General features: G+C 37.9%; 1 protein-coding gene across 2 annotated transcripts in view; it reads right to left on the minus strand.

Annotated features, from left to right (window-relative positions):
- REV1 (REV1 DNA directed polymerase) overlaps positions 1-23,996 on the minus strand; it is a 45,427-nt gene extending 21,431 nt beyond the window's left edge. Inside the window, exons 1-9 of one of the 2 annotated variants that reach the window (XM_087938468.1) lie at positions 23,572-23,700; positions 20,028-20,092; positions 18,974-19,042; positions 18,307-18,439; positions 16,941-17,109; positions 15,037-15,186; positions 11,376-12,064; positions 10,941-11,048; positions 7,888-8,004 (exon numbers count right to left, since the gene is read on the minus strand). In XM_087938468.1, coding sequence (XP_087794594.1) covers positions 7,888-8,004; positions 10,941-11,048; positions 11,376-12,064; positions 15,037-15,186; positions 16,941-17,109; positions 18,307-18,439; positions 18,974-19,030 — 1,423 coding nt within the window. In that variant the 5' untranslated portion in view covers positions 19,031-19,042; positions 20,028-20,092; positions 23,572-23,700. Of the gene's footprint in view, positions 1-7,887; positions 8,005-10,940; positions 11,049-11,375; positions 12,065-15,036; positions 15,187-16,940; positions 17,110-18,306; positions 18,440-18,973; positions 19,043-20,027; positions 20,093-23,571 lie in introns of both variants that reach the window. The other variant, XM_026707547.2, reaches the window with a different exon arrangement.
- Between the last annotated feature and the right edge of the window lie 985 nt (positions 23,997-24,981).

Genomic DNA, 24,981 nt, shown 5'->3' on the forward strand with positions numbered 1-24,981 from the left:
AGTTACACTAAGAAATTCACTGATCTTTAAAACAACTTTATCTAGTAGATTGTAGAGAAGATCACCAGAACAAAAGTATGGGGAATATGAGGTACTGATAAATGATATTTATCAGAACATGATTAGTCATGTGTAATAAATTGTCAGATTTCATTCACACTTATACATGAATGAACTCTGTTGTATGTAGATGATTTATTAGAGTGGAATTCATCAGTATGCTAAACACATTTGAACATCTGCCCATCCAAAGCTTTTATTTTGTCAGTGCCTACCATCCTATATGACATATTGCTAATTAATTATTCCATAGTGCAATAAATTAGCATATTTCTTACTTTTCTCTAACACCTAGCAAGCTAATAGTTATATTTCTTTACTGATAAAATACCTGCAAGTAAATATACACTACAAAAAATGCAGGTATTGTGCAAAAATATGCAATTAAAAATTGAATTATCTGCAAAACATTTTTTTAAAAAAAACACGTGTTTGTGTTTGCCTAGAAAAGAAAAAACATGTGAGCCCAGGTTATAAATAATCTTATTTCCATGATATGAATGGGGAGAGATAATGTTAATTTTTTCTTTTCCTTCTTGGAAATGCAAGCAGTTTATAAAACAGCATGCATCACCACGGAAATCCTTCGGTCTACAAGAATTTTTGAACAACACCGTTATACAGGACATTTTGCTCAATTTTATAACATTGAGCTTGTTAACTCAGAAATGAACTATTTCTGACCAGACATTATTAAGATAAAACAAATTTTATGTCTTCTATGATAGAATTTATTCAATAAAATGAAAAAAAAAAAGGAAATGCAGGTAGAGTGGGGCTTTTGTGGCACTACAAAGATTATACTATAGTAATTATGCCAGACATTGGCTCAAGATGGTATTTGCTCCAAATGAAAAGGAATTTCAAGGTACATAGAGTCACAGAAACCTCTAAGATTCAGACAGACACAAACATATTTCACTTTTTCGTTATTTTGCTCAAATGTTAAATCTGACATTTATTGTGTGTGTGTGTGTGTATGATATAGTGTTGTCCATCTTAAATAGAATAATGCTGGGTAGTTCACAACATATAAAAGTGACAAAAAATAAGAAAATTAAAAGCATCATGCACAGCAACAACCAAGTCACCACAACACTCCTACCCCAAACATGCATGAACTGGATTCAGTTCACATCTGAGCCCAATGCCTGGATGAAGAACCAGGTCTTAATGGTCTTCAGACTTCCAGATGTCTAAGAGAATAGGGGGCTTCTGGATCTCAGGGAGGCTGTTTCATAGGGCAGCATCTGCTACAGAGAATTCCAGCGTCCAAACTTTGCCCAGATGACATAGCAGAGAGACTGTTCACCCTATGTTTGATCTTTGGGACAGGAAAACACCCTCAGTGTGAGACAGTCCTGTAAGTAAACTGAACCTATGCTTTATAAGGCTTCAAAGGTGATAACTAGTATCTTGAATTGCACCTGGAAAGAAAATGGGGAGCCACAGGAGTTTGCCCATATGGGCAAACTGCAGGATGCCCTGAACTCTATTAGCCACTTCATTCTCCACCAGTTGAAAGTTTTGAATGATCTTCAAGGCAGCTAAATATAAACAGCATTGCAGTAGTCCTACTGGGAAATGACTAAAACGTTAAGGGACCATGTGCAAGGCCTCCCAGTCCAACAATGAGTACAAGTGGCACACAAGATGAACATACACAAAAACCATCCTAGCCACAGCTGCCCCTTCCTCTTTGAACAGGAACCACCAATCCAAGAGGACTCTCAAATTTCACACCAACTCTTCTCAGGAGAAGGCTATTCCATCAAGAGTTAAATATTGCAACTCTTCAGTTCCAGGAGAAAACCTAAAACTACACTACCTTGCCAGGGTTGAGTCATAGTTGGTTCCTCTACATTCAGACCTTCCCAGCCTCAAGGTGTAGAGTAGGCACCTGAATAGTATAACTTGCTTGGACTGAGGTGGAGATGTGCAACTGACTGATGACTGCACCCAGAGGCTTCATGTAGATGTTAAACAGGAAGGACTCCAGCTTCAAATAGATATTAAATAGGAGAGATGAGAAGATTGAGGCACTATATATAAGGACAGACTTGTATCTCTCCTACTTCATCAACACTGACTACAGAGAAAGCAGAAGAATCATTGTAAAACAGTATCTGTAGTCCCAACTCATTAAGTTTATTCAGAATACCATAGTCAGTGTCACTGAAAGCTTTCAAGTGATTCAAGAAGGCCAGAATAGGTGCAGCATCCCCATCCTGAGCCCTCAATGGATCATCCATAAATGAAAACAATGCCATCTTAGTACAATAACCAACCAACCCTGAAACCCAACTAAAATGGGTTCAGGTAACCTGCTTCCTCTAATACCTTTTTAATGGGAGCACTCACTATTCTCAAAACAACCATCCCTAGAAAGGGAAGGTTGGAGACTTAATAAAAGTTATTCTTGATGACAGTCAGACAACCTACCGCCTCCTTCAAGGCAAGAATTACTGGTAGCCCTTGACTTAATGCCAGAAATGGAGCCTATCCATTGTAGTTGTAAGTCATGATGGCAGTAAAGCAGGTGACTGGACCATTTTTTATGATCTTTTAAGGTGATTGTTAGGCAACTACCAGTCATAAAATAACTTATATGTTTGCTATAGGCCATGTCACAAATGCAGTCATGTGACTACAGAACACTGCAAATGGCCATAAATTTGAATTAGTTGCTAAGTGCCTGACTTGTGATCATATGACCAAGGGGGCAAGGGCAGGGTGACTATGAGAACAAAGTACCTTTGGGGGGGTTCTATTGTAACTTCGAATGGTCACTAAGCAACTTGTTGTAAATTAAGGATCCCCTTTAACCCTCCGCAAAGACGCATTAAAAATTGCACGAATCCAACCACTTTCCACCTTACAAGATGAAAGAACTCAAGGCAACAAGAACTCTGTCCCCTTCTTCAGAGCCACCCAATTGAAACTCTTCCCAAATATTTGAGCAAAGGCATCCAACAACCACTTGCATAGGATCTGCCGAACTCAGCAAATCTGAGCAACTTTATTCAACAGATGCCAAAAAAGTCTTGAGAGAGGCCTTGCATGAGCTCCCCCCTTTACCAGGAAAGGACCTAATCACTTGAAACAGCTCTTGGTCAGCTATTGGCAGATACAATAAGGAAAATTAAGCTTGTTTCACTGCTCTTATTACAAGGCAAATGCTAATAAAGGCTCTCGCCTATACTTGGATCAGGTTTGTTCTTTGTCTTTCTCTACAGCACTCTAAATATCACTTGTTTTATTTAATCTCCCAAATCCCTCCTCAGTAATTGAAGGGCTACAGGCCCAGTATTATAGACTCCACACAGGAACAGCCCATTCCAAGATTCTTATTGCATGTTCAGTTCAGGCCATAACTAACGCCTCTAGAAAATCATGTACTAACGCTAAAGGAACATTGCTGAGTTCCCTTTAAAACCCCACCGGGTCTATCAGTCTCCTGGGGTGAGATGATCAAATTAGCCCTTCTTCCTTGCAATGGTCAGGACTGCAGGAAATAATCTGTTCATGGCAAGAAACTGATGTAACATCCATCAATACCTGATCATATTCCAATGTCCCATAACAACAACAATCAAATGTGGGACTTTCTCAAGTCATTTTTGACTCTAGCAGAAGAATGATGTCCCAAGGACTATCAATTTAGGGAAATTCCTTGCCATTTCAATCACAGAATCAAAAAGTTCAAGTAGGAATATTGTTACATACTGTAGAAGGAAGGGAGGGAGGCAAGATGTGGTCTTGGCTGATCCTTGAGGCCCAAATTCACAAACAAGGCTTCACATCCAGCTATGTCTGCTGCAGCATCTTTCAGGGTTAACAGAAACTCACAATAGCAACAGCTGTATCTCCATCCATTCCTGGACTCATGGCTGATACTGCAGGACTGATACTGGTGCTAGGAAGTGTGAGTTTAAGGCTACTCAGATTTGCTGCAATGAGGGTGTCAAGACCGACTCGAACTTTCACTTATATTCCGCTTTGCTCACAGCTTGACAAAGAATACAGTGGTGGTGGATTGGAATGCAAGAGTGGGGGGAATGGCATCCAAGCATTGTCAGTTCCCATGAGACATTGCTCCCCCCTCAAGGACACCTAGAACAGATGTAACAGGATGGCTGGCTGGTTCTCATAACAAAATGAACAGAAGTGATTGGTGGACATAATGGACTATGGGTGGCCCATGGGGAAAAGAGGATTAACTGCTCGTGCTTGTGCGCAGGAAGCCAGAGCTGCTTTCAGTTCTTCTGTACTCTTGGTATAAATAATGACGCAGGAGTTTCTTTTCCTGGATTTACCTACTAGACAGTTGACATTAAATGAGCTCTTATGGATCGCTGGTGCTGCTGTGGCTTGCCTCAATGCTGGGACTTGAGGCATACTGGTACTGCTGGGGCTTGAGGTGACCAGTGCTGCTGGGGTTTGAAGTCAGTACTGGGGCTTGAGACTAGCTGGCATTGCTGAGGCTTGCTTCAGCCCTGGGCTTGCTATGGCTCTCTGGCTTGTGCTGGGCCTGAAATAAAGAGCTGAAGCAGTGGTAGCTGATTGAGACTGCTGAAGGCTACCACCGTGGAGGAGTGCTGCCTCATGTCTTGTGCTTAGGCAAGCCCAACAATTCCTAGTGCCCACCTGCCCAGTTGGTCCATAGATCTGCTGCTCTGCTTGCCTGGAGGTTCTGCCTCTTCCCACATCATAGTCACAGAAGGTCTTAACTTATTGGTCCACATGACAGCAACTGGGACTGCCCGAATTTCAGTCACTAAGCAGTGAAGTCACGAGATGTCATGCTTTATGACCACCTCACTTAGTGATGGAAATCCCAGTTCCATTTGCCATTGTAACCCAAGGATTATCTGTATTTTCAACAGAATTGGCTGGAAAAAAACTACTAAATGTTTATTTTATTGCTCAAAATTCAAACCTTAAAATATGGTTACCGGCTTTAGTAAAAGCAAAACATTTAGATCGAGTGAAGAACTATAAAAACATGAATATGATAGCTGAAATCTGGCTGCACAGTTTTCCATTATTTTCTATTTTGAACAAGGAACATTCAATGTAAATAAAACAAAGAATATCCCCAAAAGTTCCAAATGCAGAAGAAAAAAAAACCAAAGCAAACACTGGAATATCTTTGGCAGGTGATGTGGCCCTGCCTGTATAAGACTACCATCCCTTAACTGGATTCCTAACAGCACCCCCTAACTCTCCCCACAACTGCAGCTTTTGTTTACATAGCACTTTCTCGTCCTGCCTTGAAGATCTCAAGTAAATATATTGCAATAGATCATACAGTCTTGGGATTAGATATCGAATAAATTGCTTTCATGCAATTTACTATAATCTTGCTTCTATATTTACAACACTGAAAAAATGGAAACATAGCCTTAGATAAAGCTTGACTTTGCTATGAGAGATTTCTTATTTTTTTAAAAAACACCTAAATTCACTAATTGTACAAAGAAAAAAGTTGTATAAGATTCACTGATAAAAAAAAACATATAAAAAGGCAAGTGCTAGATTAGATCATCTAGCCCAGCATTCAATTTTAACAAGGTTTCTAAAAAGTTAATTAGAAAGTATGAAAACAGCCCTTCTGAAGGGTTTGTTCTTAGCACTTGGCATTCAAGGATATACTGAACCTAGCTATGTAAGGTAATGGTAATTGATATACACACATTCTGCAGAAAAATAGTTTAATCCACAATTGAATTCATTTAAATTAGTGCCATCTTTTGGCAACTGTGTTCATAAGTCAATCAATCTGTGATGTCATGATTTTATTGGCTTCTATAGCTTGGTACATGAGAGAAAAAAGCCTTGAAACTTAATTTTTTCTCTATATTATCCAAGGTTCAACAGATATTGTATAGGAAGCGGATTGATCTGCAAACCTGCATATTGTTTCTAGTTTCTACAAAAGAACAAATATGCAAAAATGGTTTAAAGGCAGGCCACATTTTTCTTTTCATCTTTTTCTAGATGTTTTGCTGATCTGAAAGTTCTTGAAACCTTAAAAACTTATACACTATTTTGTACACTTTAGATTGACCTAATGAACATCTTAATAGTAAGTTAGTTATTCAATTTTCTTTTAACTATCAATGTCCACTGATTTTATTATCTTCACAGAATGATCTTGTAAGACTCACTAATTTATGTCTAATTACTGATAATCAAAAAATAATAGAGACAATCATCTTTTTGCATAGGTGTAGATTGTACACTGCATTCTTGCCTTATCCAATATACACAGGAACACTTATACATTTTCTAGCAATAGAAAATCCTTAGTATGATGGTGATACTTTATTGAGATGCTACTCTGAGATTGATTTCATTCTAATGTTTGGAGGCCAAAGGGGCAAGGATGGAAAAAAAAGGGCTTTAATCATATCAAGACTGAGTGACTATGAGTTTTGATCCTCTGATCCCGGATCAACAGATTTGCTATTATTAGTTCTAGAAAGAGTTACATCCTTCATTCAAAATCAGCGCATAATTTGGGGACTTTTCCTAAATTTACAGTTCTTGCTTGAGAAGCAGGTGGCAGCTGGGGCCAGGAAAGCCTTTGCACAATTCGCCTATAGGCCAGACGAGGAATAATGGATGGAAACTGAACAAGGAGAGATTTAACTTGGAAATAAGGAGAAACTTTCTGACAGTGAGAACAATCAACCAATGGAACAACTTGCCCTCAGAAGCTGTGGGAGCACCATCACTTGAGACTTTCAAGAAGAGATTGGACTGCCATTTGTCAGAAATGTTGTAGGGTCTCCCGCTTGGGCGGGAGGTTGGACTAGATGACCTACAAGGTCCCTTCCAACTATGATTATCTGTTATATCTGTTATCAATTCCAGTTTTGTGTTAATCGGGAGGCCTGGTCAGAGTCTCTCATACCTTAGTTGTCTCTGGCCAGGTTACTGCAATGTATTCAGATGAATATGCAATGTATTCCTTCATCCAGAAGCTGCACTGGATCAGAATGCAGTGATGTAGGTAGTTATAAATGTGGAAACTCTACTACTTTCAAACTACACTATTTCCCTTAGGCAACTCAGGGTGCTAATAATCACCTATAAAGGTCTGGGTGGTTTGCAGGACCACCTAAGATTAGGTTCCTGCCAATCCTGCATGTTTAACAAAATGGGCATGCATTAGGTCCTTTCCTTGAAGCAATGTCACCTGATGAAAGCTAGGAGTGCCTTTTCTGTGGCAGTGCTTACTCTTTGAACAACTTCAGCCGTCTGAAATTCAGTTGGCCCAACCTTATCAATCTCCAGGAAGGCTTTAAAACTTGTTTTCTTTGGGAGATGAAACGTGTGCTAATGGCTTAACTGTGTGCCATTAGCATACACATTTTTTTTGCTATGTTTTCGGTTTTAATTGTACTTTTTTCCCTTTGATTTTATTGATGCACACAGTTCAGAGTCATGACATGCATACTAAACAGACATATAAATGTTTTAAATAAATAATATGGGTGGCACAACAATCTATCAATTTGGAAACATCCATAGTTATCCTTCATGGATTGTGATGTTGGTTTCAAGCATAGCTATTGCTACTGGAAGTTCCCACTATGATTTTTCTTTCTTTCTAAAGAAAGCATTCTCATTGAACAATGGAAAATAGTTCTACACCTCTATTTTTCTCAAAATGAATGGCATGGTATCATAAAGTTTTAAAAATACAACACATCTATTTAGAAGTGTATTATAATATTAAAGTAATGTGGGTAATATAAATGAAAACCTATAAATTCAACAGTATTTCTTTTTGCAATTTCAAAAACTACAGATTTGTACCTGTTCTGCCTTTCAACAATTTATTTTGATAATATTGCCTTTCCAGTTGTGGATTTGCACCAGGACGTAACAATGCTTTTCCTGATCCTCGGTTACTTGTAACAGCCACTGGTTTTCCTGCAAATTACAATTAAAATGTAAGACAAATTACATTGTATCCATTTTTACAAAACTGAATATATTCAGTTTGTTTCTGTTTTATAGATCTCAATTATTCATTTTAGCATTATTTAGAAAATTTATATGGCTGCCAAACCTGTGAGTTTGCCAACAAAATACAAAAATTATTATAAAAACAGCAACATAAACTGAAAAAGTCCCCAAAACACATAATTGTCTGTGCTTATTCCTGAGGGAAAAGTCAAATTTTCATAACTTTCTAGAAAGCTGCAGATTCACAATCTCTTGGGGAGGCTATTTGGCAGGGGTAGAAGTAGAGAAAACACATCTGCTGCGTCCTGAAGGTGACCTTATTTCATAGAAAAGACTGAAACATATTCACCATGTCAAATCTGGTTAAATGGGTAGAAACTATTTGAAGCAAAGTGGTTCCATAAGTAATCAATCCTTGCACCTGTGTGACTTTAAATGTGATAACTGAATTGCTACTGGAAACTAGTGCTGCTTATGCAGTAAAGCTGTGGCATGGGTAAATCTAGGTGCTCTCAGTATTGTGTGTGCCACTGCACTCTGGACTAGTTAAAGGTTCCAAAAGCTTTTTAAGAGCAGCTGTATGTACAGGATGTTGTATTGATCCAACCAGGAAACGGCTAAGGTGTGGTTGACAGTGATCAAAATCTCCTGATCCATCAACAAGAGTAACTGACTCACACAATGGATTTCTGCAAAGGTCATCCAAACCACAGCTGCCATTGCTCCTGAAGCAGTAATCATGAGTTCAAAAACCTCAAACCAGATACCAGCTCTATTTTGGGAAATGCAAGTCCATTTCAGATTGCAAGTGGAATGGTTCCAGAATCGGGGGCCCAAAAACTCACAGCAACTCAAGACTTGATGGGGTTGAATTGGAGCCTATTCATATGTAGATTTGTCTCCAGCCACTGGTTAAGAGACTCAACAAAATCTCTGTATTTTCTGCAATAGGGATTTGTAACTGGGTTAGTTAAAGCCAGTTATTAAATAGGTGTGGGAAGAGCACTGAGTCCTGAATTACCCCATGTAGCAGAAATCCAAGGTTAGATCTCTCTCTTGCTACTAAAACTAACTGGAATTGTTCCAGAAGGGCAAGAATGAATTACCTCCATCCTGAAACTTCAGAGGTCATCCACAAGTATGATCAATGCTGGTTTGGTACTATAACCTGGGCTAAATCCTAAATGGAAAGTATCCAAATAATCTGCTTTTCTAAGGTCTTTTAAAGCTCTGAGACATCTACTCAGGTTGGGGGTTGAATAGAAGTTGTTCAGAACTGTTGGGTCAAACTTGAGGAGAGCATAGATTAGCACTTGTTTCAAAACAGATTGGACCCCCCCCTCCCCCGAATTCACCACAGCTTGGATCCAACCACATACACTCCTGGTAGGCGAAGACCAACCAGAATAGGCATCAATCTAAAGCAGGAGTGTCCAACTAGCTGCCTGTGGGCCAGACGTGTCACACGCAGGCCACACCCATGCCAGCTCCGTGAAGGGGAAAAGCGTCATGAAACATCACATGACAGCAATGTGATGCCGCAAGTTTAACACCTATGGGCTAGATGAATGGACATTGGGAGGGCCAGGGGAAAAGGGAAAGTTTTCCTATTCTGCTTGTGCACAAAATTGTTAGAATTGGCTTTTCTACTTCTGTACCCATATGGAATTTTAGTAAAGTTATACTCTTGGTAAAAAAATATGTCCCAGGAGTTTCCTTTGCTAAGTTAGCCAGTGGGACATTTGATACCATGGATGAAAATCCTAAAGTAACTGGTTGATTAATCATACTCAACAAGTAGTCAACAAGTGGTATTACATCTATATGGAGGAAAGCAAGACTTCGGATACCACAAGGTTCCATTTTAGGCCTAGTACTCTTCAATATCTTCATAATTGACTTAGATGAGGGAATAGAGGGGGAACTCATCAAATTTGCAGATGACACAGCTGGCAGGAATAACAATACCCCAGAAGACAAGGATCCAAAAAGACCTTGACAAACTTGAATAATGACCTCTACCCAACAAGATGAAATTTAGTGTGAGAAAAGCAAGGTTCTACACCTAGGCAGGAAAACCCAAAGGTACAAGTACAGATTAGGAAAAACCTGGCTCAAAAACAGTAACCGTGAGAAGGACCTTGGGAATCCTTAGTGGATGATCACGTAAACGTAAACATGAGTGTGCGGCAGCAGACAAAAAAGCTAACACAATCCTTGGTTGTATAAACATAGGCATAGAATAAAAATCACATGAGTATTAGTGCCACTTTATAAATCCTTAGTAAGATCACACCTGGACTACTTCATCCAGTTTTGATCGTCGCATTACAAAAAAAAAAAAAAGAGATTTTGGAAAAAGTGCAAAGAAGGGCAGCTTAGATGATTAAGAGCCTGGAGACTAAAACATATGAAGAACAGTTTCAGGAACTGGGTAGGGCTAGTTTACAGAAAAGGACTAGGAATGACATGATAGCAGTATTCCAGTAAGTAAGGGGCCGCCACAAAGAAGAGGGGGTCAACTTATTTTCCAAAGCACCAGAAAGCAAGACAAGAAAGAATGGAGAGAAGCAACCTGGAATTAAGGAGAAACTTCCTAACAGTGAGAACAATTAACCAGTGGAACAGCCTGCCCTCAGAAGTTGTAGGTGCTTCATCCCTGGAGGTTTTACAGAAAAGACTAGACAACCACCTGTCTGAAATGGTGAAGAGGCTCTGCTTGAGCAGGGGGTTGGACTAGAAAATCTCCAAGGTCCTTCCAGCTCTATTCTGATTATTAAATATCTATGTAGCAACAGACTTTGAACATTCTTTTTTTAAATGAATATCTATTTAAATGAATATTTTAATGAGTAAGTATTTTTTTTAAATAAACATTTGATTTAGATGTTAATACCAACCTTTTAGGTCTGGTCTATTTCGGATACCAACTGATACAAAGAAACAGTCCATATCTACATGCATTATGCAACACTGATGTTTGGCTGAATTCAAAAAGGATGTACTATCTAAAGAAAAAGAAAACAGACAATTTAATTCTGGCTAAACAACTATCTACTGTTTCTAGTAAAATTGAAAATGTAACCTTAAAACTTAGCTCTCAATTCTTCTTTACTTTTTAACAAAATATAACTGTAGAAAAATTTAAAATTGCTCTAACATCTGCCACCTTATTTTCAGATACCATTTAATGCTATTCACACCAATTCTGAAATATTTATATTCTGACCAAAACAACCATACCAGAAGAAATATAGCAAACCACAATATCAACTATTTCATTGAAAAACAAATATGTAACAACCTTTTATATACAATTTTGAAATATTTTTTACCTAAGTCAGCTTTATTTATTGTAGATTGTCCTGCTTTCAGTTTTTTCAACTTTTCTCTTCCTGGGAAGTTAGCATTATTTTGTTTCTGTAGCGTGTTGATAAACTCTGTAAATTCACATTTCCAGGTAGATATATGATGCAATCTTGAACGAGAGTAAAAATCTGAAATGAAATTACCATTTGAAGGTTTGGACAAAGGTGAATAATCTTCCTTACTAGGAGCAGGTACTGAAGTAGTGCTTTTTGTGCTTGAAGGCCCCTGAACATTATAGTGATGAGCACCATTTATTTTAATATTACTGTGCAAAGATGAAAAAGATGAATTACTCATAGTCCTGTGCACATTTCTTAAAAGTTCAGTATTTCTGTTGCTTTGTGGCAAATGTTGCGTAGAACAGTCTCTAAAATCAGTGCTTTCTTTCAATTCTTCATGCACAGGAGACAATCTGCTTATAACACTTTTGTCAAAGTGTAGCAAACCATCCTGCATCTTTAAGGCACTGTTGGAACTATCACTATGTCCATTAAAAATGGAAAAATTGTCTTTCTGATATATTCCATTCTGTTTGCTTCTGGAAAGAGTTTGCTCCAACTCCAAGAATCTTGTAGTTTCAGCTTCTTTCTTTGATTTACTCATTCCATTTGTTTTCATTTCATTCTCTCCTTCATGCTTTTTTACAAGACTATTTCTAAAATCAAGAAAACGGATAAAGGTTAAATGATTTCCTCTTTTTGTTGTAATATTATATGAAGACTAATAACTGAACTGGGACTTGGGTAATATTTTCTACATTTAAGATCCTTTTTCTAAATATTTTAATTTTGTTATACATTTGTCAAGCTTTCAATATATGTACATTATACTGTACACATTTTCTTTCATCACCTAATCATGAATGGAATACTACATAAATGTTAGCAGCATGACATTAAAAATCTTACAGCCTATATTTTATGATTCCAAGAATTCTGACTGACATACAAACTTGCTGGTATATCTAGTTACTCGATACATTCAGATCTGGTGAACCTATGGCATGCGTGCCACAGGTGGCACACAGAGCCATTTGTGCCGGCACTCGAGCCACAGGCAAAGTTATCTCACTGCACATGTGTATGCCTCACAGATGATTTTCGGCCTGTTTGAGGCCTTTTTCAGCCTTCCAGAGGCTTGAGGAAAGCCTCTTCAGTTGAAAAATAGGCTCGTTTTTGTCACTTCCTGTATTTCCAAAAATACCGGAAGTGATGAAACGGGCCTATTTTTCGGGCTGCAGAGGCTGCAGATGCTTTCATCAAGCCTCTGGGAGGCCGAAAAAGGCCTCAAATGGGCTGAAAATCAGCTGGGACGCACAATGCAGGTAAGGGGGTGGGGTCTGCACGCACATGCGCAAGGGGCATGGAGGGGCATACATTCCCTTCTGGGTGCTGGCACACAAGCGCGTGAGCACAAGTGCGCGCACAGTTTTTGGCACAGAAGCCCAAGAAAGTTAGCTACCATTGTTCTAGGACATTTGACAGATACTGTTTTATTCCCTGAACTGTTATATGCTATAGATTAAAGAAAGTAAGTCCAAGATTTAATTATTTGATGTATACTATACACTGTAATGTAAAATTAGAGATCTTTCCCAGTATTCTGGCATAAGTAGAGGAAATATAAGGAAAAGCATTCAACAAAGGATGGGTTCAACTGAACATGGGTGAGAGCTATTAAGATCTACACTGTGACAGTAAGGGTAGCAAAGTAACAATACTTCTCCATTTTTATTGGATCTGCATATTGCTTCCCCATAGCTGTTTCAGATATGGATCCTTGTAAGGGATTAACTCTAATCTTTTGCTGGTTGCGTGGAGGAATTTGCAAATTTGTGGATAAAGTTGCTCAAATTCACTCCCAGTTGGACTCTAACCTTCACAAGTCTAGAAGAGATGTTTGGGAAACAGTCTTATTCAGTTATCTGGCAATGATTTGAATCTGTTGAACCTGAAGAAGTGGACAAATCCTTAGGATTGTGAACTCAGCCACCTTTAATTCCATGCACTGCCTGGCCTGTGAAACAGCCTGGGCGGTTATCATGTGAGTGGGTTCTGGCAGTGATGAATTCTTCTTGGGATAGGGGATTGTTCCTTTATATCTTAAAGAAATACCAAATTATATATCCTCTTGGTCAATTAAATAATGCTTTGGAGGCTGTGAAGGTCTGAGCAATGAGCAGGTGGCAGTCATAGCTAGGAGGGCCTTTGATAGCCCTATCTTGTGCACCACTAGGCTTGTTTCTTGACTGGCAGACCCTGTTTAGTTACTCATGCTCTTATCATCTCCAGATTAGATCACTGCAATGTGGGCTACATGAGGCTGTTCTTGAGGACTATCCAGAAATTTCAAGTGGTATAGAATGCAGCAGCATGAGCAATTATGTCGCTCCTAGAATAGTCAGTTCTTCTTCTGCTCTGCAAGCTATACTGATTGTCAATTTGTTTTCAGGCCCAATTGAAGGTACTGGTTTTAACCTTTAATCCTTTCATGACATAGAACTGGGCTATCCGAGAGACTGCTTCTCCCCAATTATTTCAGCTTGTCTTATTAGATCTGGCAGAGAACTAAACCTACATAGAGCATGTGTGCTCCGTGAAGCTGAGCTTCTGGTTTCTGATGCACATGTGCATGTGAAGACCAGCTGGCTAGCATGCATGCATGTGCCAGAAACCAGAAGCTCAGCTTCCCAGAACGTGCATTCACACTGGGGAGACAGATTTTAAATGACTTTAAGTGGCATCACATTTTCTAATTATTCACATTCACAATTTCCAGTGCTCCCCACTGCCGTTTTGGCACTTGGTGTCAAAAAGGTTCACCAACACTGATCTAGGCAATCTTTTGGGTTTAAGAACTCCTATTACTATTGGTACAACCATTGATTTCTTCCTCCACAATTGCTCAACTTCAATTTTGCAGCATGGATAATGACTGAACAACTCAAGTGGTTTGTAGAAATCAAGGTGTGAAGTAAAAAAATAAAGGTAAATATTCCTCCTGTCCAGCCAGAAATGAAGACACCAGGGGGCGGTGCTCATCTCCGTTTGTTAGCCGAGGGAGCCAGTATTGTCCAAAGACGTTTCTGTGGTCATGTGGCCAGCATGTCTATACACTATACACCAGGGTGCATGGAACATACAAGAGCACTGCAACAAATCTATACTAGTGCAAAGAACCCGCTTTATATATGTATCAGATTAGATTTAATATTACATTGTTATGTATACTTATCTAAAAAAATCTTTAATATTGAAAGAAGCTTAATTTAGAGAAAAAAGTCTTATTAGACTGGTTTCTGGCAGAGATGAAAGCAGCATATATAGCATTCCTTCCATTTTTTTTCCCCACCAGAAGAACCCTGGGTTATGAATTGGGCTGAAAAAGAATGACTCGCCATAAACTTCCACAGCTGAGGGTAAACTTGAATCTAGGTCTCTCTACTGCAGGAACACTTTAACCATTACAACTGCACTGGGTTTCAGACTGAATTCCATTGTATCAAACTATAGTGTGAGGTGCACTTGGAGATCTTCAAATAATTGAATTTACAATATCAACGTAAACTCATCAAAATTTCTCAGTCTTAAACTTAATTTCAATTACTGAATCAAAATAATTACTTACACCCTGTTGAGTCCCACAGAGATATTGCTAGGACCTGGAACTGAATCTTCAGGCTTGCATATAGTATTAAACCAGAGGCCTTTCTGAATACTTGTCTGTTTTGTGTAAAGCTGATAAGGAATATATGAAAGGAGTCGTCCAGCCTTTATGCTGTAACAGAATGCCAGAATTTTAATTACTCAAAAACTTCATGAAAAAATGGTCTTTATATACAGTGGAATGTTTCTTTGTTCTGAAAGCCTTATTAACAGGTGTGCATGTGTAAAGGATATATTATAATCTAAATTCAATTGTTCTTACTTTCAAGAGCGTAGACAGATTTTAAATGACTTTAAATGGCATCACATTTTCTAATTATTCACATTATTTCTTTCACACATTCAGAAATACCCAAGATTTAAGCACATTTCATTTGAATAGGAAGCATTTTCTTATACATGTTATTGAAACAGCTTTTGAAAACGTATCAAAATTGTTTCACCCGTGTAATTAAGCTGTTGAGAAACAAAAACTTACATTTCTCTGGGTACACACTAGAGATGCTAATTTAGCAATTTGTTTGGACTTATATGACTTAAAAGAAAAAAAAGAGGCATCAATGTAATTAAAAAATCTTCAAGGAAACTATACAAGTCAAATTGTTTCTGAATAAAAAGATGTTTAAATTTGAATGTGGCAATTAAAAAAATGAAAGAGGCAAGTAACCAGATTTAAGATTTCTGGCATTTAATTCCTTACGTGATGACAGCCAGATGAGGACAGAAGTGATAAGAGAACTGCTTACTTCTTCTGTTGTGTTCCTATCCCTTAGTCCTATGGTCTACCACAGGTTGAAGTGTGAGTGAAAGTGGAAACAGAGGTGCTCTACCACAGACTTACACTCCAACTGATGAAGTCACTGAGTCTCTTCTAACCAAGTATCTAAAAAGGTTTCAATTTATTTTTAAATAAGGGAAATAATAACACATAAGGTTTTTCTACATTGGCCTGTTATGATTTTTCAATTTATTTAATTTTTATGACTTATCTTGCTAGATCAACATGAAAATCATATAGAGAAGTAATATAGTTCTTTTAATTGTATTTACTACAATTATTTCAAATGTTTTATTTATGTTTAGTGAATCAAGTACAAGTCATTACACAATTTATATTTATAAACCCAGAATACTCTGAAGTGTTACACTGTGATAAAAGCTGCAAACGTTCTGTTATACAGAAAAAGAGGATAAACAGTTTGATCTGGGAAAATGAACTGGAATATTATCACAATTACTAATAATTCTTTTTGATATACTTTTCATTTAGCTTGCATTTACACTATAACAAGAAATTTGGCAAAGATTCAAAAGCCAATCCATTTGTAGTTAGCAAAACTACAGTAGGATCACATTACCCAATTAAAAAAAAAGAACTTGTTAGTGTTTGTGATTAGGTTTCTATGGGAATGGTGCAATCTTATCTGCTACATTGGGGATAGTCTCAAGTGCAGATTATTTTTTCAATAACTAGAGTAGAATTCAAATTACTGCAGCATAATTGCTTATTTTTAATAACTATGAAGTAATCTAATAAAGTTTAATGCATATGAATTAAAGCAAAAATAAGGAAATTATTTTTATGTTTAAATACAATATGCATATTATGTAATGCTTTCTATTTAATTGTCTCTACTTTTAATGTTTTGAATTTTCCACTGGATCTGATCAATACTATTACAGAGACACTAATATTATCTCTAATGAAAATAAGATCATTTAGTGATAAAAACAGAAAACATTTAATATATATTTTTTTAAATGAGATCAGTTTTTCAGAATGTCTGTGGTATTTTTAAACAAAATCACGGAACTCATATTCAGACTTTTCAAATAGGATTCTGCTCACAATTCTCTAATATTTACCTATCTATTATCCAATCTGGTCGAACTACTTTTTCTCCCTTCAGTTCCTTTATTTTGGCATTTGGAAGATTTGTAGCAATAATGTGCGTTGTTTTGGATCTAGAATAGTATACATGATATTGTCCTCCATGCAACATCATTAGCCGCCTTAATTCATCAGCAGAAGGATCTGTAATAAAAATACAAGATATATAAAAGTATTTTTTAAAAACCATAAACTAACAAACGTAGCACTATGCTTTGGAATTAAGGGCAATTATTCATCTAATAAAATGTTACAGATAAAGTAGAGCGTATGTAGTAGAGTGTATACTGTAGTTTATTGATAAATATGTCACAATTTCCACAGTTATAGATTTCACAATTCTACCTCCCTCAGTAAAATACCAATTTTGAAAAGTTGCCACAAATTTTTTCATTAAGTTGTTTTTAATATTTGTTTTAATATTTCTTCTTCATTCCGTACCATAAAATAACTACACTAAATGCTTTAATCTGGAGGATTCCTGTTCAGAATTCCAATAGATTTGCTAATCCTTTGTCCAGGATACTGCATTTTTTTCTGTGTTCTTTGCAATTTTTTATTTGAAATTCAGACAACAATGCTGACTCCTTTCTTTCATTCATTGCTTGAATAACATTCAGAGTAGCCATGCTCTGAAATATTGTTAAAAATATTTGCTATTAGCATATACAATGAAGATTTTAAAAAGAATGCTGTATTGTGTAATAATATACAGTATTACATTTTTTTCTTTTTTATAACATGACAGCTTGAAAGACATTTCTAACATCTCACAAAGCATGTTTGTTTTTGAAAACTTAACTAAAATATTTTTACTGGGAATCCCGCAAGTGCTGTAGCAACAAATTATTACATTGGGGTTACATTTTAATATAATTTTTCAAAGTATCTCTTTGGCCATTCCACAAGTGCAGTGATAACGTCCACTCAACTATCAAGACTACAATAAACAAACAGCAAAAGAAGTATTTTTAAGTAGATACCCATCAGTCCTGCTCTTCATTTCACAATTCAGGTAAAAAGCAAAAAAGGAATATGTGAATCTGCAGTTTGCAGTTTTGGAACTTTATACAGAGGTTTTTTTGAAAAACTAGGTTAAACTGATCTATATCAAAATGAAATAAGAGTACAGTAAACACTTTCTGGAGCATTTCATTCAGGGAATTTAGACAAGCAAAAACTGGCTCACTAATTCTTTCATTTATATTAGATTCTGGTTAGGAACAGAATAAAATTACAGCTTTGCCCTTTACCCACATATTAGCATCTTTATCAATTTTCTTATCCCTAATTATATTCCTAGAGGATATTTTGAACAGTCTATAAAAATAAAAGCATCACCTGTGAAGCCATTGACAAAGATGGCAACTCCACTGAAAATGCTGGATGATTTTTCATCTTTGTGATGTTGCAGAGCTGCCTCTGAATGAAACTGATTCTCCAGTTTCTGGACTTTGGCAGACATATATCCTCCCTTGAATAGAAAAAATATAAATCTTTAGAGATTTATTATCAACTTGATCGCTTCTACAATTATATGAAAAATAGTTTAATAAGCTGTGAAATAGTCAACAAGCTAATTCATAACTTATGCTTTAGAAAATACACAGTACTAACAAAACATGCTAACAAAATCAAATAGATCATAATATGACTGCTGGGTAATGAGAGATTCCAGCCTCTGACATATATACATAGTGTCACTTTCATTTTTCATATGGGAAATGTTGCATGTTTAATCTTTATACGTATTATACATTTTATAAATCTCATGTATTGTACATTTTATAAATCTCATGTATCATCCTTAAATTACTACTGAATATCAGAAAAATGATTTTCAGTCATATCTGAAGTTTAAAGTATGACTTTACCACTACTTCTTTGGCATGGCTATGGTGTATATATTTTGTTAATAAAATAATCAGATTAAAGTAGTACAAAATATTTAATTGTCCCTCAAAATATGTTTATTTAGTTAGTTAAAAGCTTCACTGCATGCACTTACCCATGCTGCCCAGCCATCTCTGTCACTGGCTCGTTTTCTCCATCCACCTTGGTTCATAGTGAACCTTCTATTTGTGAAGGGGAAAAAAGGCATTTACTTTTGGCATTGCTACTATAACACTTGATACTACACAGCCAGAAATAATTCATAGAAAATAAATTACAATTAACTATTCCAGAAATTTTTGAATACAGTACAGTGTTTCTACAAGATATTAATTTATAGTTTTCAAATTCTTTAAAAATTTGACTGAATACTTCTTCATTTCATCGTTAAATTAAGGTATATCTTAATGTTATATGTTGGTGTATTTTGTTGCTTAATTGTACTAAAATAGCAGCCAATACTGTGATACTTAGTGCTATGCCACACGATTGAACAACTAATGATATCAGGAGAAAAAAGGAGGCAAACTCAGAAACAGCACAGAATCCTACCCTTTTCAAAGTCTGTATCATATCTATGTGAGCATTAACTTAAGATAGCAATGCTGTTACTTCAAATAAATATTAGATGGATAAGAGTAAGGGACAGACAAGGTGGATGCCTTTTCCAATATCTTCAAACTTCCATCTGCAGATGAGATCTTGCGAAGTACAAGCAGCAATTACATAACAACATCAATAGTCTGCTTCAATAAATGGTAAATATACAGACCCAGATAAAAGTACCACAAAATATATTTGGCATCTTAAAACTAATAAATATATTAAGATTTCATGGATTGCACTTCATCGGTCTATATGCATCCTTTTAAGGAAACACTGCTCAAGATAAAAAGTATAATGATTTACTGGAATACTTTGAATCCAAGTCTTCCATTTAACAAATTATATAGAAACTTTGTGTTTTAAAATTTTGGAATGTGTATTCATCATATAGCTGTAAACAACTAGAAAGAACAACCAAAACCAAAGGCAGGGGATGAAATATTTCCTCCCCTTTTCTTAGTGTCTAAGCATTTTCCTAACTTTTCCTGCTCTTATGAAATGGAGTACAAGGCCAGATCAAGCTCATGCTTACTCCCAAATACTTTATATTTGGAACTCATACCTTTTAGGCTGGTCAAACAGCCTCAAAAGGCCAGTACTCTGTTAGCCTCAGATTCTCTTCAACATTCTGGAGATTAATAAAGAGACACAGTATTGTATTTATCTTCAAGACTGGCAACAACAAAAAAAGCGCGTAAGGCTTATTCCTCTTGACTAAGGGAAACATAAGATTCACCTTAACAAAAATAAGGTCAGACCTTTATTTCAGAATATATTATTGATTATATTCTCAAAATGACTTAAAGAAATCCAACCATACAATCATATGTATAATATCTACCAGGAAGCTTAACTACACTGTTTCACTTGTGATTTCTGATAGAACACTCTGAAGATACAAAGAAGGCAAAATTCATTATAAATTAAAGTCCATGACTTTCAATACAAAGTTGGAAAATGGATCGATTATTACTGTCTCTGGGGGAATTGAAGAAGAAAATAATTATACCAGTCCTGCCAGAACTTGCCTGTTTTTAATCCCTTATGAAATAGTACTGTACAGGCATAAACATAAATTAAGAACATGGAAGAATTTCCCTCTCATTACTGTCATGTTGCTATCCTGAACTTTAAAATATCCTGAACAATTAAAGAGACTTAACATTATTTTTAAAATGTGTACAAATGGAAACCATTAATAATCTTACATCCAAAGTATGCATAGTTCTATAAAATACTAATTTAAGAGGTAAGAATGTGAAATTAGAACTTTTTCATTATAGCCTACCTAAGATTTTCTAAATTTCTTGTGGAGAAAAAACCTCAAGTATCTAAGATAATTTAAACAACAAATATTTTTAACTTTGATTTATGATTGGCTTCCCATATAAACATCAATAATGTTTACCAAAATACAGAAATCATTTACTGCAATAGATAGACTTTCTATACCTAAATAACTGTCCCAATACATTATGCTATTGATTGCTGACAAGTACTGGAAGAGATACATAATTGCATCATCTGAAACTAAGTTCCCTTTCATTCTCACTGATACTTCTGAACTTTTTACTTAGAAAAGAGGGGAGGGGAGAGTCAGATGGGCAACAATTGGACAGAATAATTTCTAGTTTTGTCTCAATTAGCTGGGAGGAAGTTCAGAGCAGTAAGTTTCAGACAGCATTATCTATACAAATCTTAGTTGCCCCAAAACCGTTCTCAAATTATCCTATTCTTTGTTCCTTAAAACAAATCAGATTTATTTTATTAAAATTACAAATTAAACTCATTAAATATTTGTTTTTTAAAATGTTCCATGTATTCTTTTATTAATTTGCTTATGCTCAATCACAATGAACCATTAGCACAGATCTGCATTCTCTGAAATATTTGCTAACCTAACTCTAATTGTTTTTAACTGTGCATTTGATATATGCACATTCTTCAAAGGGGGTACTTCAGAATGTGAAAGAGTGCATATGAAGTGCCAATTTCTAGATAATTAAAGCAGTTTTGCCCTTTTCCAGGTTCTACGTAAATATGTATGTGGAAACAGCCAAGAGCAGCTTCTAGAGTACTATTTAAACCTGTGAAATGATGCAGCTGCTTTAATCTTTATAAAACTTTCCCATGCATTCTAATGGACTTCTTACAAAGGCATTGCATACTCCTATTGCATACTTTGCAAAACCCTCTGAAAGTGAATATAATTTTTAAGGATACAAAGCCTTATATTATAAGTAAATCAACACATATAGGGGAGTAGCAATGATAAGCAAAACCCTCTAACAACATTTAATTTTAAAGAACCTGCCTATATCCAGTTTGGTCCAGTGGTTATCATTGCTATTCCCCTATATGCTTGGAAATTAATGCACAATTGAGTGAACGGAGTCTTCCTTCTTGAATTAGCACAGATTAATTTGATAATCCAAAGAATTTTACTATGAAGTTCTTTATTGGACTGCTGAATAAATGTATCAAGATTTCTCAGGAAATAATTATACAGAGGAACATAGAAAATATTTCCAATGTGCTTAGATATGCTTACAATAAACATTAAATATATAGGTAGTTCTATACATTTATACAACAGTTTGTTTGGTGAGTGAAAAAAGTGACATGACTATTTTTCACACTTATGACTGTTTGCAACATCCCCATGGTCACATGATTTACACTGTGATGCTTGACAACTGGTTCATATTTACAAGATCAAAATTCAGATATTTGGCAACTGACTCATATTCATGATGGTTGCAGTGTCTCGGGGTCATGTGACCATCTTTTGTGACAGGCAAAGTCAGATTCACTTAACAACCATGTTACTAATTTAACAACTGCACTGATTCACTTTAAACTTAACAAATGTGGCAAGAAAAGTTGTAAAATGGGACAAAACTCACTTAACAAATTTCTCACTTAGCAACATAAATTCTGGGCTCAATTGTGATGGTTAAGTGTTTCAAAATCTTCTGCAATTATTTCAAATAGTTTAAAGTTTCCTTTAAGAAACTATCTTAATGCTGACTTGCCTGCACTGATAAAGTCCCAAACTGTTCATTAAATTAATAGATTACAGGATTATGGAAAAGAACAGGAAATATGTCATGTAAATTCTCCAAACACTATTCCTGTTAATTATCATCACTTAAAATTATTCCAAAGCCACAGAATAAAGAGATGTTCTGAGAAATTGGTTTCACCTTTTCGTTCTTAATCTTTTGACAAACGTAATTAGCGGGAACAATTTTTCCTTCACTTATAGTATTAAGGGGTTTCTTATATGCCAACTGGATGGCTCTTATTATACACAAAATGACATCCTGCGAAGAAGAATCTGCTAAAGCAACCTTTAAAGAATTCACTTGAATTCTGGCTTTAAAAAAAAAAAGATTTTTTAAAAAGCATTTAAATCTTGTGATTTAACTTCCACCATTTGGTCTGAAGTCTTGTCAATTGCCTCCAGCCTTTTTTATTCTGAGCCTGGCGCTTATTTTTGCGGTGGTCTCACAAAACCTCCCGCCTCTAGCCAATACGGAATTTCCCTCAGCCTCATTAAAAACCGAACAGCTTCACTTCCTTTCTTGGCGCCCGGCAAGCAAACCGAAGTGCCCGTCGCCGCTCAAAGCGCCTATAATTCATAATGACGACGAATAATCGTAGCAAAAAGCAGACGGCTGGGGACAGCGAGGGGAAGAAAGCTACAGGCAGCGCCACGGGTTCCAGAACTGGGGGCTTGGCACGCACTTTCACCCAAAGCTAACGGCAGGGGGAGGCACCCCCCCCTCTCCGCACGGGTCCGCAGTGCCTTCTGCCGCGGCCGCCTCGAGCAACTGGGTTCGTGTCCCGCTGAGGGAGCGGTGGGTGTTGTATCTGGAGCGGCCCGAGTGATTGGCGCCGAAACGATACAACCTGTCGCCGGCGGGCGCGAGCAACAACTGCTTGACCCCCGGGCGCAGTTGGTGATTTAAGCCGCTGCCCTGACAGAAACTGTGCGCCAAACGGGAGAGCCGCTTCGGGCCGGAACTGCCGCGGGCCTCCCCGGGGAGCGACTGGCTGGACCGCGCGGGAGGGAGTTGAAAGGAGTCGGCGCCGCTCTCTCACCTCTCGTCCCGCTGCAGGCGGCAGCGCCGTCTTGCCCGCCCCGCCCCCGGGCTTCGCAGGCTTTCACATCGCGTCCCCTTCTCCGCGTCCGCCGCTCGTGTTGCTTCTTCCTCGGCCGCCTTCGCAGCTTCTGGTTTCTTTCTCTCTCTCTCTCTCTCTCTCTCTCTGTGTCTCCCCCCGCCGCCTCTTCCTCCGACCTTCCCTTTCCCTCAGAACGCCGCGTCACGCACGGCGCGCAAAAAGTGTCGCGCCATCAACCGCTCCTGCCCGCCTCTCCCTCCTTTTCCGACGACCGGCGACGCTCGCTCACTCGCTCGCTCGCGCCGCCAGGTCCTTCCTGCCCTCAGGCGGCGCCCCCTGGTGGCGAGAGGCACCGAGGAGTCGCGCGACGGTGAGCGGACGCAGTCTTCCTCTCCGCCGCGGCCGAGAAGTCCCGAAGGAAAAAAAAAGCGGCCTCCGAACGTCACGTGACGTCTGGGGAAAGGGAAAAAAAAAATATTCCCGCCCCCTCCCTTTCCTTTCGGCTTCTCGTCCTCTTTCCCTGACCCTCCCCCGCCTCTTTCTCTCGTGCTGCGGGTTGCGGACTCTCCATAGGCTGGAAAGGCCGAGTTTCAAGCGCCCCCTAAAGGAGGAGAGCGGAAGTTTCTAAGCTCTGGCTCTGTAGCGGAAGCGCCGCTCTCCCAAGCTCACCAATAGAAAAGGAACCGGCCGTGAAGCGGGGGGGGGGGAACACAGGGATAGCCCTGCTAGTAGACTGAGGGGAGCGCTATATATAGACAAGGCGGGTCCAGATACGCGCAGCCGTAGCGCGGCTCAGAATATCCTGCTGGCTCATTCATGTCCTGCCTTGGCTTCGGCCGGGGCGCTTGCGTGATTTTCTGCAGCAAAACGGAGGCGGCGCCTGCCGGGGGTCTCTGGCGATCACGAGCGAGCCCCGCCGGGTTTGTTTTCTTACACGCGCGCCTGGACCCAAACTACCTACTGCTGCTGACCAAGCAAGTACACGGGTTTAGCCTCGCGCCCCTGGAACTGCGCGTGCAATTAAATGCCAAGAAGCTGGGTTTTTCTGCGCGTTTCCCTTGAATCAGTCAAAAACGCAACAAACATTAATATGAATACGTTCTTAAAGGATATGTACGGTACACAGGAAGACTGTCTGCCACCAATGCATAATGCATCATTCATTCATAGATAGGTAGACAGATAGATAGATATACACACCTATCTCTATCTATCTATCTATCTATCAAACATCGTCAGAGTGTAAAGCTAACATTAAGGAGATACGTGCCTTTATCAAACATTAAGCAACCGTTGTGCGCATGACTGACAGCATTCTCTCTAGTTCCCTCCCTCATCCAGAGATTGGGGTGTCTGTCTCTTCAGTTTTACCTGGAACTCGTATTTTTA

This window comes from Pseudonaja textilis, chromosome 8, assembly GCF_049901715.1.
Source record: "Pseudonaja textilis isolate UNSWEBS1 chromosome 8, rPseTex1.2, whole genome shotgun sequence".
Lineage (NCBI taxonomy): Eukaryota > Metazoa > Chordata > Lepidosauria > Squamata > Elapidae > Pseudonaja > Pseudonaja textilis.